Source organism: Symphodus melops, assembly GCF_947650265.1.
Source record: "Symphodus melops genome assembly, chromosome: 18".
In the NCBI taxonomy this organism is placed as follows: Eukaryota; Metazoa; Chordata; class Actinopteri; order Labriformes; family Labridae; genus Symphodus; species Symphodus melops.
In genome coordinates, this window is record NC_136708.1 from 9,728,941 (window position 1) to 9,745,787 (window position 16,847).

Sequence of the window (16,847 nt, forward strand, 5' to 3'; positions counted from 1 at the left end):
TAGCTTCCAATAGCTATGATAAAATATGTCAACAACAATTACTACATGGCCTATAGTTCCTTTCGGCTCTACAGATCTCCATAGCAAGCTTTGGGTGATTGTTTTGGCTTTCTGATTGGGCAGAAAGACCCCATATAAAGTATAGTGTGTTTGTTTGTTTTTGTTTTTATTTTGTTTGTGAAGACACAAGCAGAGCCAAAAGAGGGTGCATGCACTTATACATACTGTAAATATATATTAGGCTCAGCACGGTGCTGCCTTCCTCACGTGTTTCTGTCTGTCAACACTTTCTAAAGATAACACCTCCACTTCACCCCCACCCCAGCGACCCTTCTCCACCGGCCAGCGACAGTTTACAACAGCTCGGCTGCAACGGAGAGGGCTAAAATTAACCTTGAAACAAGGGGTTTTCATTGGCACTCTGATGGGACTGCAGACCGCAGGATAAACTCAGAGTCGGGGACGAGGTTTAGGACAGAGGGCATGTGAGCAGATATTGGAAGAACAAAGGATTTTAAAAAATCAAAATCAAAGAAAAGGATTCAGAGCGAAACCTGAAGATAATGACACTTCCTCACATAAACAAAGAAAAAGGAATTCTTGTTAGATTAACCTTAATCTCCCTTGGGGAGACACACAGTCAGTGCTGAGAAGAGCGTGATGATTAAAGTGGCGTGAAGGCCTCTCCGGAGCACACACATGGCCTGCAGAGGTGTGCAGGAAAACTCAAGGCTTCGCTAATCACGCCAATGTGTTGTTGTTGTTTTTTTTTTGTTTTTGTTTTGTATAAACACAGAGAAACTCATTAACTCATCCACATTATCACACCATCACTCGCACACATGCAACACAGAGCATCCCTAATCCCAAACTGGCAAAGCCTGACTGTCATTTGATCTTTCCGTTAGCATCCGTGCCAAGAAATGCCAAGGGCTGCGTTTCTCACGGTTATGCTGAGAAGATCATCGAACTGAAGAGGGTCACAAACCCTAAGATCTCCTCACGATTGACCTGGATACAATCAAATCCCCATCTTTTCAATCAAAACTGAAAGCTGATGAACACAGCGAGATTAAGGTTAACTCTAAGGCATTGATTCTTTCCTGTCTTTCAGTCACAACAGTCAAAGTCACGTAAGACAGTTATCAATCAGTGAATTAAATTCAAACCAACGACATGCAATCCTAATATAGCGACAGACTAATTGGGGGCTACAGACACTTGATTTAGCAAGAAATAGGTTTCTTTGAGTGTGACAGACTTCTCATTCAGGAAATAATGTGGCGTCCACTCAGGCGATTTGAAGGTCAAGTCCTCGGAAGATTAGAGAGTGTTAAAACGGGTAGATGGGCGGAGAGCTGAACTGAATCATTGAGGCATCACCGAGAGAGGGTGGAAAATGGTCAGTAGATCTCTAAAGTGAATGGATCACTCTGACTCGCATGGTGTTATCTGATTACACATCTGTTTAATGCAGCAGAATTACAGAGTGCAGCTCCAGGGCATCAACTCAAGTCAGGATCATGGTGGCTGATCAGCATCTGTGCCATGTCGAATCAAATCTGGATGGCAGTCAATATTTCGAGCGAACTCTATCATCAAGCCTTGGCATCGGGTAAAGTTGAAGTTTTACTCATGCCCTTCAAAAGGAAATGCATCTCGTAGGGTTATGATGCAGCCTCTTATTGATCCCAAGTGCGGAGCATAGTGTAAGTAGTTTTTTTAAATGATGCTGAAAGAGCTTGAGGGTTTTCTCCAAAACCAGATGAGAAACAGAAACGCCTCTTTTTAAGAGTTTGTTTCTGGGTGTGTTAAAGACATGTCTTTAGCCGTCACAAAGTATCGTCTAACTACAACGTGTACTCAGTATACTTGTGAGATCATGAGAAACATTTTGTGTGCCCTTTAGTCAAAAACCGCATTTTTACAAAATGAACCGTTTCTTTTCTCTTTTTTTATTTGGGTTGCTTAAAAACGGGATTTTTATTTTGGACAACTGTGCATGTCTTTCTCCTTAACACCATTGTGGCGACCTTTGACCTCATCGCATTCTCAACCAAATCCGAGGCACTGATTCAAGGATCCAGAATTAGCACTGCTATCAGCGGCATGTGGACAGTTACTGTATGGAGGCCAGCAGAAAGAAGCACACACAGAGAGTGAGAATAAGAAACAGAAGGCTGGGTTGTGTGTTTTCATGAAATTGTCGCAGAAAATTAAAATCCGTCAAAAAGGTTACTGAAACATTTCTTTCTGAGACATTGACAGACATGTGCACGAGTAAAATTGTGCATTTAAGGGGGCATGTTGTGAAAAATCCACTTTTACAGGGTTTTCTAACATTTATTTGGGTAACCTGAGTGACTATCGACCCACAAAATTTGAAATAAACCCATGCAGTACTTTGTTTGTGGTCTGCTTAAATCTTACCACACAGAGAAAAACGCTCGGTTTCAAACAGTTTTTGACATCACACGTTGGATTCTGGGAAGGAAAATTCCCTCCATATATCCTAACTGTTCGCTTGTCAGGGTCTGATATTGAATGAGGACTTTGTCTCATTCATGAAACAATTGAAACTGTTTATTAAAGGCTGCTTGTCAATGTGTCACCCATCACCTCTCTCCACCTTCCTCGCAAATGATTGCATCCTCCTTACTCTTGTCAAAAAAACGTTTCCCATTTCCTGATTATACATTTTGTCAGTACCACATCTGATATTCAATGATAAAACAGTCCTCCCATTCCTCCTTCCTCCCTTCATCTTTTCCTCTTTGTGCCTAAGAGGAACAAACATCTAACTGTGTGCACCCTTTGCTAGACTGAGAAAGGAAAAGGTGGAGCAACTTCACTGTAACTTAAGAGCCACATATACACTAAAGAAACTATAAGAAATGTATTTTCCATCACTACACCAGGTTAAATCGCCCAACAATGTTAAATACAATTACTGACATCATTCCAATACTAAGTTGTAATTATGCATTTAGGATACCAGTTAAACTGCCTCTGAGTTGGAGGTCTCAGGAGTGACCCGAGCATGCACCACATGTACAGTAAATCCCTGGAGGGTCATCTGATTGCGGTGTACATTCAGTCCTTTGGCCTGCAGTGTGTGTGTGTGTGTGTGTGTGTGTGTGTGCGTGTGTGTGTGTGTGTGTTTAAATGTGCATGTGTGGGTGTACAAGGGGAAACTCCTGTTAAACACATCTATAAACATGTCACACAGCACTCACCGATGCAGGCGTGTACACGGACGGTCAGCTGGGTCCGTAGAATAACACTGTGCTTCTTCCCCCTCGACCTGTTGAAGACAAGATGTCCAGCAGATTTAGCATTATTTATTTAGTGATATCTACCGTATGACAAAATTTCTCTTACAGCCAAAACTAAAGATATATTTTCTTGTCATTCCTCAAATCAAATCAAATAAAAGGGGATAAAAAGAAAACGGGCAACACACACAGTGATACACTGTTTAGTTTGGATCTACGTACTTAAGCTTTACTGCTTTGAGAATATCACTTTCAATATCTTATTAAAGAGAAGTTAAATTTCAGGACAAATTCTGAAACAATAATTCAGGCGGCTGTGGATCAGTTGGCAGAGTCAATCGTCTCCTAACCGATCCCCAGCTCCTGCAGTTACAGTACGTGTCTGATGTGTCCTTGGGCAAGACACTTAACTCCAATTTGCTGCCGCTGCTCTGTTTGGCGGCGTATGAAAGTGTATGAATGGTATTAGTCAGAAGCATTGTTTGTCAAGAGGCATGACAGGTAACTGCTTGGAGCCCACAGACCAGTAGGGGGCAGTAGAGATGATACAGTACCACTTTTTTCTTCCCAATAGAAACTCTGGGACCTGAACTTCGGTGTTACCTTCTACTATTCCTCTGATCCCAAAAATGAAACACGTTAGCAATATGTATCATTGTTAACAGCTGTATAAAATCCTTGCATGTTTGACCTGGAACAAAGAAGTAGTGATCGTGTTTGCTAGCAATAAAAAAACCTTTCCACATCCATTTCATATGACAGGTGCATAGAAGAGCAATGTTTCCATCCAAAATCTAAAAGGTGAACTCCCGCACATGCACTGTTTAACTTGCAAACAAACATTTATCTACAAGTTGTGTGTGGGAGTTTACTTTAAGTTTGTTTGCTAGCAATGCCATCGCATAACAAAATGACCTCAGTTGTACTTCGCCGCTCATTTACAGACAGCAGGGTTATTACATTTTGTTATAAGATTTGCAACATGTGATTTAAGGTGGTATCAGATACTTCTTTTGTAAATGGAATCAATATTGGAACAATTCTCATGTTGATGTAGTTGTTGCGATGGGAATGGTGCAGACAAACCCTCATACTGATACACATCTGAGCCTTGAGGATAGACAGCAGAAATGCAGGAGCAGACACAACACACACACACACAGATACACACCTCTACATACCATCGTGATCACACATTCATACGCAGCATATTTCCAGTGGGAAAACAAAATGAGCGCACACAAACACGAAGGTAAAATATGATGGTATTTTGGGAGCAATTCAAACTCTCTCTGCTAACCTTAGTTTTTATCGTCTCATCTGTGGGAGCTAATCACTGAACCTCCATCACTAACTCGCTGATAGCATGCAAGCCAAGCAAGGAAAGCACTGCTCTGATAAAAACACACCTCTGCAGTAGCACACACCCAAACAAGAGACCAGCTGGCCATCTCATCCTGCTCTTAAGCTGTGTTATCAGCTTTGCTCGGAAATAGAGCAAAATGTTAACACGATCTGTTGAGATGCTGATAGAAATGAGTTTTTTGGCGATTTGATTTTCCTTTCTGCTGATGATGTATTACGAAAGAAAAAAGACAAATCAGGGAGAAGGAAGCTATTCAATGTAAATCAAAGGGAGAACAGGATCATGACATAACCAAAATGTGTAGTAGAAAAGATCATTTATACAATAATCAGTATTATGTTAGATTCAAATTGTTAGGATCAATATTCCAAATGTATTTTTAATGGTGCGTAAACTGTTTGCATGATTATCTACAGCAGTTCTTTCTAAAGTTTCTCTTTGCTGACTTTTAGTGAAAGCACCGCCCTCTGGAACTGTCCGCCTCACCAGAGGACCTTGTTTACTGTCAACTGTGGTCAGCAATGTCCTGCCACAGCTGGGATCAAAACACATTTAACATGTGTGGGAACATTCATTTTGGATGGGAAACACTTAACACCAATCTACATTTCACAACACTCTTATCATTTTTCTATATAAATGAAAAAAAAGCATTGTTAAACCCAGGATTCACAAAATCAAATATGCCCTTTTTTCCACATGTAAAAAGTGTCCATGAGGCCATTGCAAATTTAAATGGACATGTACAGATAAGGTAATGTTCATGTATGATGAAATAGCAACTGGAGGTATCGGACTTAGACCTATAAATAAACAGCACAATGCCTTCACAAGTGATGTAGAGGCATGATGTAGTCTTCCTTTAATTCTCAAACACGCTGCCATCCTGATGTTACAGCGCAATAAAATTATTAGGAGAAAGGCTGGGATATCAAATGTCATTCAATTTTTTTCATACTTTAATTAAACTGTTTTCTGACGAACTGCGTTTTAAGCACCCTTAACCCTTGCAGTGTTTGGTCAAGAAAGGGGCAGACTCGGTGTTTGACTCATTTCCTACAGTCATTGTAGTTTGAACCTGACAAGAACAGCCGAGTTTGAAAGGATGACACACAGGCCCGTCCAATCTAACCAGTTCCCTGACATGTCAACTACTTTCAAAACACACACAGCTGTATTCACCTGTCCATCATGTGTCACAAGGCTTATAAGGCGCACACACACACACACACACACACACACACACACACACACACACACAGAAAAAAATGTAAAGATATACACATGGTAACAAGCAAACAGAAACTGACTCAGAAAAACACAGTTCTGTGGGTCTGCCATCACTTATCATGCTGCAGCCGGTCTCAAACACATCCACATACCACAACTACCCACAGACACACACTTCCGCACACTTGCATGCAGCCAGTTAACAGCAAGCTTCTCTGTGTTTTTCTCAAAACCCCAAATGTAGGTGCTTCAATAAACAAAGAGCATTTCTAGTGTTGTGACTGAGCCTTATTTACAGCAGCATTGGAAGCTTTTTGAACGCAACTAATGTTGTCAACTGCTAACAAGCTAAAATAACAACTCCAAGATCTGCCAAGATCAGCAAGTCATAGTTTAGTTAGTAAGGTTATTTATAGTTAGCAGAAGCTTTAGCTCACATACTGTATTTTATTGTAAGTGAATTAAACTGGCAATAAAATATTACCAACATAACACAAACTAACACTAAACTAGCAATAGCACTGATGAGAAAATCACTGACGCTATGTCAAATAACCCTAACATTTGGAGACAAACCAACTATAAAACTCCTCCAAGATATGAAAAGAATTGATAGATAGATAGATAGATAGATAGATAGATAGATAGATAGATAGATAGATAGATAGATAGATAGATAGATAGATAGATAGATAGATAGATAGATAGATAGATAGATAGATAGATAGATAGATAGATAGATAGATAGATAGATAGATAGATAGATAGATAGATACTTTATTGATCCCGAGGGAAATTCAAGTTTTAGTAATTCAAGAATTAAATGATAATACAAATTCTGAAATTGTTGTGCTACTGGCAACACTGAATGCTACTTAAAAATGGGCTTCACAGCTACTGTGGCCACAATCTTGAGTACAGGTGGAATTGGAAAATGTGCGTCAGGATCTAGCCAAGAATTTCCCAATCTTTGGGTCCCAATCCATGTGAGGTTGCATGGGATTAAAATATGGTCACCTAAAATTTGTATTCATTGATCAATAAAAATCTTACTGTTGATTGAAATACAATGCTCAAAAAAAAGGGGAACAATAAAATAACACATCCTAGCTCTGAATTCTTATTATTCTTATTAAATACTTTGTTCTTAACAGAGTTGAATGTGCTGACAACAAAATCACACAAAAATGATCAATGGAAATCAAATTAATAACCAATGGAGGTCTAGATTTGAAGTTTATAGTTGAAAAACACACTACAGGCAGATCCAACTTTGATCTGCCTGTAGTGTCCTTAAAACAAGTCAAAATGAGGCTCAGTGTGTGTGTGGCCTCCACATGCCTGTATGAACTCCCTACAACACCTGGGCATGCTCCTGATGAGGTGGTGGATGGTCTCCTGAGGGATCTCCTCCCAGACCTGAACTAAAGCATCCACCAACTCCTGGACAGTCTGTGGTGCATTGTGGTGTTGGTGGATATAGTGAGACATGATGTCCCAGATGTGCTCAATTGGATTCAGGTCTGGGGAACGGGCGGGCCAGTCCATAGCATCAATGCCTTCTTCTTGCAGGAACTGCTGACACACTCCAGCCACATGAGGTCGAGCATTGTCTTGCATTAGGAGAAACCCAGGGGCAACCGCACCAGCTTATGGTCTCACAATAGGTTCTAAGGATCTCATCTCGGTACCTAATGGCAGTCAGGCTACCTCTCGCGAGCACATGGAGGGCTGTGCGGCCCCCCAAAGATTATGCCACCCCACACTATTACTGACCCACCGCCAAACTGGTCATTCTGGAGGATGTTGCAGGCAGCAGAACGTTCTCCACGGCGTCTCCAGACTCTGTCACGTCTGTCACATGTGCTCAGTGTGAACCTGCTTTCATCTGTGGAGAGCACAGGGTGCCAGTGCCCAATTTGCCAATCTTGGTGTTCTCTGGCAAATACCAAACTTCTTGCACGGTGTTGGGCTTTAAGCACAACCTCCACCTGTGGACATCCTGCCCTCATACCACCTTCATGGAGTCTGTTTCTGACCGTTTTAGCAGACACATGCACATTTGTGGCCTGCTGGAGGTCATTCTGCAGGGCTCTGGCAGTGCTCCTCCTGTTCCTTCTTGCACAAAGGTGGAGGTAGCGCTCCTGCTGCTGGATTGTTGCCCTCCTACGGCCTCCTCCACATCTCCTGATGTACTGGCCTGTCTCCTGGTAGCGCCTCCATGCTCTGGACACTACGCTGAGAGACACAGCAAACCTTCCTGCCACAGCTCGCATTGATGTGCCATCCTGGATGAGCTGCACTTCCTGAGCCACTTGTGTCGGTTGTAGACTCTGTCTCATGCTACCATGAGAGTGATGCACCGCTAGCATTCAAAAGTGACCAAAACATCAGCCAGAAAGCATCTGAACTGAGAAGTGGTCTGGGGTCACCACCTGCAGAACCACTCCTTTATTGAGGGTTTCATGCTAAATGACTATAATGTCCACCTGTTGTCTATTCCATTTGCACAACAACATGTGACGTTGATTGTCAATCACTGTTGCTTCCTAAGTGGACAGTTTGATTTCACAGAAGTGTGATTGACTTGGAATTACATTGTGCTGTTTAAGTGTTCCCTTTATTTTTTTTAGCAGTGTATATCAACACAGGCTACAGTGAGCCACAGCTATGGTAAAATAAGGAATTTGTGGAGTCCCTGTTTGTCTGTAATCCATTGTGCAGAAATGTCATCCCAGCCTTCATCCCCCTCCAAAATCATACAAATGGAAAAAAAACCTAAATGTGGTGGCTTGGAAGTAAATAAATGTTTACTTGCAACACAGAAGAAATAATGAAACATGATAAAAAACAAATACATTTTAGCAAAAAGCTGTATGAGTTTGGGATATTTGGGGTTGCTAACCTCTGATCTCTATTGCTTATCAGCTCTGTCTCACCATTTTGTGAGGCAAGTCCTATTGCAGATTTCCATTTTTTATTTCTATTGCTTTTACAAAGGGAACACTGCAGCTGGGACATTTGGAAAGCTGAAAACAATATATGACAACTGTTACAACATGATTATTTTATTTCTTCAAGGGTTGAAAAGTTAGTGAAAGATTATTTATCTCCTCAACAAAAAAGGGAAATTGCTGTAAAAGTATACAGTAAGTTAGGCAAGCGTAAGCTATGGAAGGGAGGAAGGGCACAACTGTCCGGCTTTCCAGAGCACTTCATACTTTCCATGAACTTGTGTTTCTAAGGTATTTATATTAAAGCATTTGTGATTCTTCTGGGTTTTTTAAAAAAAATTGAGAAACTCAACGTGTTCTGTGTTTGAGAAAGACAGAAAGTGCAAATGCAAATGCAAATGTCTCACCCTGTGTCATCCTGCTGAAAGCCTTCCAGTTCGTCCCTTTGCTCAGCCAGAGAAGACTCCAGATCAAGATAAGTGCCATTGTGGGAGAGCTGCAGCGTGCAGTCATCAAGCTATGAAAAAGAAAGAACAATATATTTTAATGCAACAGTACCAATAAATAAAATGCACCAGAACTACAATTTAATTGAGCTTCAGTGAAAAAAACTAAGGCCTAGCAACTAAATCAAAAGTTGCTACCAGCTTAAATTGAGATTTATACATAGAAAAGGATGGAAAATATGATTTGTAAGATATAAAATGTCCCTGCCCTGGCTGTGAGATACATAAACGAATCACCCACAGGAATGTCATGGGTCTTTGGGCCCAAAATGTTTTAAAACTCCCTCACTAAATCCCTGCATGTGTTTTACACTCATTTGAAAACAATTTCAGTCTTGCAAAATGGAGCCAGTTAACAAGGCTAACATTCAAACACAAGTGTGTACAATGATTCATGAAAAGTGGGAGAGCCATATGTGGCGTGGCTCCGCTTTCAACATTACAAATCTGTTAAGGGACTTGAAAGCAGGGGAGGTAATTTTCTCCAGATACTCTTTTTAAGATTTTGGTTGAAATTGTCTTTAGGTCCTGACAGTCATTAACAATTTGTGTGCTCGCGAAAAAAATCTGTCATCTGCAGTTGTAAACACGTAAAAACTTCGACCAATGTCAGCACTCGACCCCGTTTTATAAACCAATCAAGCCTCTCTACCTTATGCATGCATGACCCAACAGTTAAAGCATGAGCTGAAATCTGCTGCTGGACGAATGGCGCTAGTGCATGTAAGTGAGGGGCGGGGCTTTTGAGGGAGGACAGAGGGGAGGGGTTGGGTGAATACGGGGAACGGAGAGGATGCTACTTTCAAAATCATGCTAGTTTTCGAAAATGACCAACCCTGCCTTTAACGAGTCGAGACTTACAGTAGCTATAAAGACAGCAGAACATGTAACCAAAACCATTTTAATGCATTAAAATACAATCTACAGGAAAAATAACACTTCATATAGTATCTTGATTTTGTAAAATGTGAAGCTCTTGCACACTTGTGCCTGTTTATTTATAAAAGGAGCAATTATCCTTTTTCCAGCACACGTTTTAGGAAAAATTGTGAATAACTGCAGAGCTGCTTGTGACAGGGTAACCCCACTTTGTAATGAGACACTCTGCTGAGTTTGAGACCAGGTGCACCAGAAATATATCTCCACAGCACTGGCATTGATGTTTATGAGTACAGTCACAAGTTGATAGCAGGTGCAAACAGCTCCAGCCCATAAAAAGTAAATACCTCAGAGATGTGCTTCACATCGTTTTGTATAAACTGCTTGTGCATGAATAGTTCAATGAGATCAGAGTCACGAGTTGAGATAGCATTTAGCACCACAATGACACTGGTAGAGCTAATCTAGCCTGGCCTCTGGGCCGCTGCCAAACGCCCCCTGGCTGTCTGGTCAAGCTACATGACGACACTCTCTGACCAGCAGAGACCGCAGTTCACGAGACCTGCTGCTGCACTCTGCCTGTCCCTCCAGCTCACTTATAGAAACACAGAGACGGACTGTCGGATGGACTCACAACATAAATATAACCTTGCTATATTTACTCTGCTCTGAGGCAGCATGCGCACAGGACCTCAAGGGTGGGTGTGTCCGCATGGGCTTGGAATTAAAGTGGGGCAATGCCATGGCCAAAGATTTCTTCAGAGAAGATGTTGTGGTGCTTTGAAGGTTTCAAAAATGTACAAACATATTATCCATTCTGTTCGCTGTTTAAATCTTAAACTTTAGATGAATATTGCTTCAGCTCCAATTTCCCCTTACACCCCTAAAATGACCTCAATCCATGTATTTTTAGCTGAAACTTTAATTATGCAATATTGTTTATAATTTCATTACAATATGTTTCCCAAGGAAGAAGACCCTGGCAGGAAACAATGAAATAGAAAATAGATAATAAATAGACATCACATGGATGTTTAAAGTACTGATGCTAAGCTAAATGCTTACTCTAAGATGCAGCTGAATGAAACTATATGAGGCTGATGGGCTTATCTTCAGCTTTATAGTGGTTTGATAATATCAAGGCATTTATCCAATGAGGAGACCATTTTAGGAAGTTAAAGTGTCAAGCCCATAATGACACAAGAGAAAATTAGAGTGCTAACCTCATCATGGATCATGTAAATGTGTGGCTGCCAAGATGCTAGCATAGATAAGGGGACCCCATTATCTTTTTCTTTTTTTGGTGGTGGGGGTGGGTGGGTGGGATGGGGGGGGGGGGGGGGGGTCCCAATGCCCCAGTTCTAGTAAGACAAAGACCAAAAAGGTCCCCTGTTTTCATTAGTCAGACAAAAGCACTCTTATACCACTCAATCCTTAAATGGAAAATGGGGCTGAAAACTAGATTGAAAAGCCTTTGAATATTTGTTTAAATGCTGTCAAATATTTGCATTTTTGAATCTTCTCTTTCATTGTTCTTATTCCAAATGGAGCTGCTGTGATCCAAGACAAATTTCAGTCTTTGCCTGACAATAAAAGTTCAATCAATCAATTTCTTGAGTCCATTCTGGTCACATTACCAGCACCTTTAAGCAGCTTTTAAGTAAAAGAAAAAAAAAAAGTCTCATACTATCAAAGAAATGTCACAACACAGGGTTGCACCACCACTTTAGCTGCCTGCTTTTCTTACCCCCTCAGCTTCATCTACACTCATTACTCAATCAAACAAATACCACTTATGTAGTGATTAGGGAGCGCTGCACCACTCAGTAATCAAATTTGTTAACAACTCACCCTCCAAAAGGAGTGGCTTTCCTTAAACACTTTGTTTGGGCAAAATCAGCAATAACATCATAATTAACAGACATCATTCTGGATGGAGCTGGCAGAGAGGTGGCTGCAGAACGAAACCGCAAAGCTCCTCACACTGAAGGCTCCGAGAATAGCCAGGGAAACACTTAGTGGCTTGGTGTACTTTTACACTCATTTCATCAAATTCTTCCAAAAAGAGTTAAGTAGACACACACACACACACACACACACACACACACACACACACACACACACACACACACACACACACTCACACACACACACACACACACACAAATCAAGTGGGGGTTTGAGAGTAATTACTTCCATGTTAAAACAACACAAAGCCTGCTGGCGATCACACTGGGTTGACAGTTAACAATGCCCTTACGTAACTTAGACGATGAGTTTTTAAAGAACGCTTTTTGTGTCAAAATGTGAGCCATGAAGGATCGGGCTCTTTGAAGAGTAGGGAGGAGGGTGTGTTCTACATGGCTATTAAAGCTCCCAGTGTTGCTTTAATGGGAACCCTTTGGTAATGAAATACAAGTTGAGCTCTGAAGTCTGAGCCTTTTGGTTTTTTGGAGGGGTATGGTTGCTTAGTAGATGTCTGACAGATTGGGAAGCTCATGTATTGAGCTTAACCTCTAACATTTATAAGGATATTCACACCTAATATGTCTCTGATTCAAATGTTCTACTTCCATTCACTTTGTTTTGTCACCTTTATCATTTAGCTCTCTTCACAGAGAAGATAAAAAGTGGGAATCAAAAGAATCGTATGTTTTTGCCGTTTGGATAAAATGACACATCCACACACACACACAACCCAAGGATGCACTGATTTAGCCCTGGCAGGTCTCGCCCGACCTTCTATGTGAGTTTACGTGTGCTTGTGTTAAAAAGTTTGAACTTGTGCATGGTCACAGAGGTGGACGAGGAGAAGGAGGAAGAGGTCAGGAAAACCACAGCAGCCAAAGTGAGGAGAACAAAGTGTCGCAGGGATCCAGAGCCTGGCCGCAGGAATTCTGGGACAAGTGACCTATACTTTAAATGTGATCCCAGCCAGCCATACACAGAGCCCGAGCATCACAACATAATAATATGGTAGTCTCTTCTCGGGGGACAGACTGAAGGTTAAAAAAAGGAGACTGCTCGAACAAAGAAAGACTGAGATAAAGCTCATGCAAATGTCATATTCTCACTAACTTTGACATTAAATCAAATTATAGAACAAGACTAAAATCCTCCCAAACTCTGACTATTCCATCTGGCCCCTCTAAAGAGCAAGTTTGCTTCAGTTTTCTTTCATCGCCATAATCTAAACTTAATATCCAGTTGTCATGGCACAAAGCAGTTCTGTGAACAAAATTGAAAACACGAATGCAGGACATGCCATCTGTCGGTGTATAGGTTGTAATCATGAGCTTTTCTGCGCTGTGGGCCATTTTTCATTTGTTTTGTGGCTTTTAAAGATGGGCAGTTTAAGATCTACTTGGTCTGGAAAACCACTCTGCTGTTGAACACTGGTCTGCTGTCGGGGCTGTGTGCCAGCAATGTGACTCTGTCTTCCTCATGTGTCTCACTTTTAGTTTAACTCTAATGTAACTGTTGTTTTTTTTTCTTCCCCAGGAATGATTTCAATTCTGCTAATAAAGAATGAAATCACAATCTCTTAGTGTCTGCCTCACTTGTTAAGCCCCTGTGTGTGTGTGTGTGTGTGTGTGTGTGTGTGTGTGTGTGTGTGTGTGTGTGTGTGTGTGTGTGTGTGTGACTCAACCTTGTCAGTAAGGAATGTGTTGCTGTTTTCATCTTGGTAACTTGAATTTACTAAGAATGGTACACAAACACTTTTTTTTCTTCTATCACACACCCATTGTAATCTGACACTCTAAATCTGATCAGCCATGATGCTGGCTCTCTGAGGACACCAGAGCTGTCGACTGTCACTTACAGATGAATGAGACAACTCAGGATATATCCAGTTGCACTAATGTCTCTGCACACCTGTCACCATATCATGCTACACAAAGTGTGAACTATATTTAGCAATAAGAAAGGATTATTCACATTTAGACTGCAGTCTTATTTCTAGACCCTTCAACTGGAGGGGTCAGAGGTTGAGACCCTTAATATTTTTTCAGTGCTACTTCAGTGGAGCAAAAGTGTGCCAATGTGGGATTACATTTTGAATACTGAGTCCAAAACATGTGAAGCTCGTGTTTATTGTTACTGTGGACTGCAAGGCAACATTTGCAACCTTGTCTCAGTCCTGGGTCTGGAGAGCCAATCTGTTTGTACGTGTTCTCAAAATAGACTCTGAATCGTGGGTATGGAAGTTTATTTGCAGGAGGCTTGAAGTTGACAACAGCAGTCCTTAAGATTGCAAAACAACCTCGTGTGGCCCTTATTTCAACATTTGAATATGCAAATATTAAAAAGAAAAAAAAAACTATAGCCAATAAAAACGCGTTTCTTTTCATCTGATCTGAGTTGTCCCTGTGTTTATTGCAATTTATTAATGATAAAATATGTCATCAACGTTTATTATTCATATTTCCCTTAAAGCACTTGTTATCATTGGATATAGTCTACAGTAGATTATTGTTGTTTACCAGGCTGGTAATCCTACCTTGTGTGGAGCTTTGAGCAGCCGGTGGACGCCTGCGAGCTGGTTGATGAGGGGGATGTCCTCCCTGAAGGTGTACAGAGGTGGTCTAGTCGGTTCTGGGAAGTTGGTGCTGTTGAATGGATCGGTGTCATCTAAAAACTGAACCCTGGAGACAAACGTGGCCATGGTGCATCCATGCAAGTGGCTCCTCTGAGAGGACAGCCCGGTTTAATGAGTGCCGGACCAGCTGAGGCTGTGGTCGTTGTGGGCTCCTCTCCTGGTAACGACAACAAACCCGGGTCGCCAAGCGCGCCCCTGTGCTCAGCCTGTCCTTCCGCAGGACACAAGCAGGAAAGATGCCACAAGAAGCCGGTTACTTTCTCTTCTCGCCTCCTTGCTTTTTTTTTTTTTGTTGAACTCGCCCTGAGCTGTTGGATTGCGCCGTGTTACTCTCGCTGGTGCAGGTGGCCGGTGATAAAGGGGAGGCGACAGGCGGACCTGAGCTCTCTGCCAGCCTGAGAGTGAAGGATCAGTGCAGCTTGGGACAGCCGGTCTGCTGTCTGTCTGAGTCCCAGTAAATCCTCCCCCCTCCCTCCCTCCCTCCCTTCCAAATCTATTTTCCCCTCTGCCTCACCTCCCCCCTTCAGTGTCCCCGGCTTAGCAGTGGCTTCATAAATGAAAAGTAGGCTACCTCACTGATCATTTAAAAAGTAGCCGACAGAGGAGCAGCAAAGATGACATTTTTAGCCTACATAGAAGAAATAAATTAATTCAAAATACAATGTACAATTATCCTAAAGTTTAAAAATAATAATCTTAAACAACACTAAATAATCTGTAGGCCTTTTCTCTATCCTTGGTTGAATGTTCTCTAGAGGTGGAAACACATAGTCAACTAAAACAAAGGTGTTATAAAAAGCATCATATGTTTACTTGCTGCAGATCGCAACAAGTGCAGATTTACTTATAGGCCCATAGGGAGAAATATCTGCTGTTCAGGTCTGCGCAAAGCGAGTGTTCATTTTTGACCAATGCCGCCCTCTTGTGGCAATTTAGTTTAACTGCAGGATTAAAAGAAAATAAACTTAAAATCGTCTTTTTCTGCATTATATCATCATGTTATTATAACGAGTTTGCTGACAACTGTGGGCTCATGTTCAGTTCATGTAGCATAAATGAACTTGTGTTATTACAGGGATTGCTTAATTATTTCATTTTCTTTATGCTATATTACTGTTAGTGTAGGCTGTATATTGTTTTTAATAACAGCAAACAAATGATTATCAATGTACATCATGATATAATTTATATGATTTTCCACACGTCTTAGCAGCATCTTACAGTTCAAAAACGGTATGATAATTGTACAGGTAAATAATAGTCCACATTTATAATGTCCCATTACTCAGAGGTGTCATAAAGGACTTAACATAGCCCACTCAATACAGACCGGCTGTTTGACCCCCAGAAAGTCCTGTCCACAAGACAATACTTTTGGGAACACCTTTGAACCCCAACAACTCCCGATGGTCGGGCCTCTGTCTTCCTTTTGAAAGCTTTCTGCAAACAATGAAGCCTTTTCTTACCATAGTCCATTTTCTACATTATGCTCTTTGCCCAGTTGTAAACCATATCTGGCTATGTGAGCAAGATACATAAATCTATTATGTCACATAATAACTCTTAACTGAAAAACACTGGAAGACACCTCTTTGTTGCCACTTGAGGGCAGAAGGAGGCTTGTTTTAAAGCCGGTTCCCAAAGAGGGAAGACAGATTCCCTGGCACGTGTTTCTGTAAGGTGCAGGTGATGATAGCAGAGTGCATCTAAAGTAAATGAGGTGTTGTATAATACGCTCAAAGTACAAAGATTTCTTCACACATACTGACAACGATTCATTATATATTCCCTTATCTTCAGCTCTGTGGTGTTGCTGGTAAGGAACTATATCAAAACATAGACCAGTAATCCTCAACCATAAATCTGCATGAATGAGTTAATGTGATTCAACAGCAGAAACCAGCTGAGTGATAAATGTCAGACTAATGATGTTTACTACATTCTGTCCGTCACTTAAAGAGATCCAGTTGGTTGTCAACAAACATATGATAAACACAATAACTGTTAATTATAGCTGATGCTTGTCATACATCTTCA

The 16,847-nt window shown here is 41.2% G+C and overlaps 1 protein-coding gene across 4 annotated transcripts in view; it reads right to left on the reverse strand.

Annotated features, from left to right (window-relative positions):
• Nucleotides 1–15,204, reverse strand: part of fhod3a (formin homology 2 domain containing 3a) — a 56,464-nt gene extending 41,260 nt beyond the window's left edge. For all 4 annotated transcript variants that reach the window (XM_079368721.1, XM_079368720.1, XM_079368719.1 and 1 more), the window contains exons 1-3: nucleotides 14,712–15,204; nucleotides 9,233–9,342; nucleotides 3,237–3,304 (exon numbers count right to left, since the gene is read on the reverse strand). In XM_079368721.1, coding sequence (XP_079224847.1) covers nucleotides 3,237–3,304; nucleotides 9,233–9,342; nucleotides 14,712–14,876 — 343 coding nt within the window. In that variant the 5' untranslated portion in view covers nucleotides 14,877–15,204. The remainder of the gene's footprint in view (nucleotides 1–3,236; nucleotides 3,305–9,232; nucleotides 9,343–14,711) is intronic.
• Nucleotides 15,205–16,847: the final 1,643 nt, after the last annotated feature.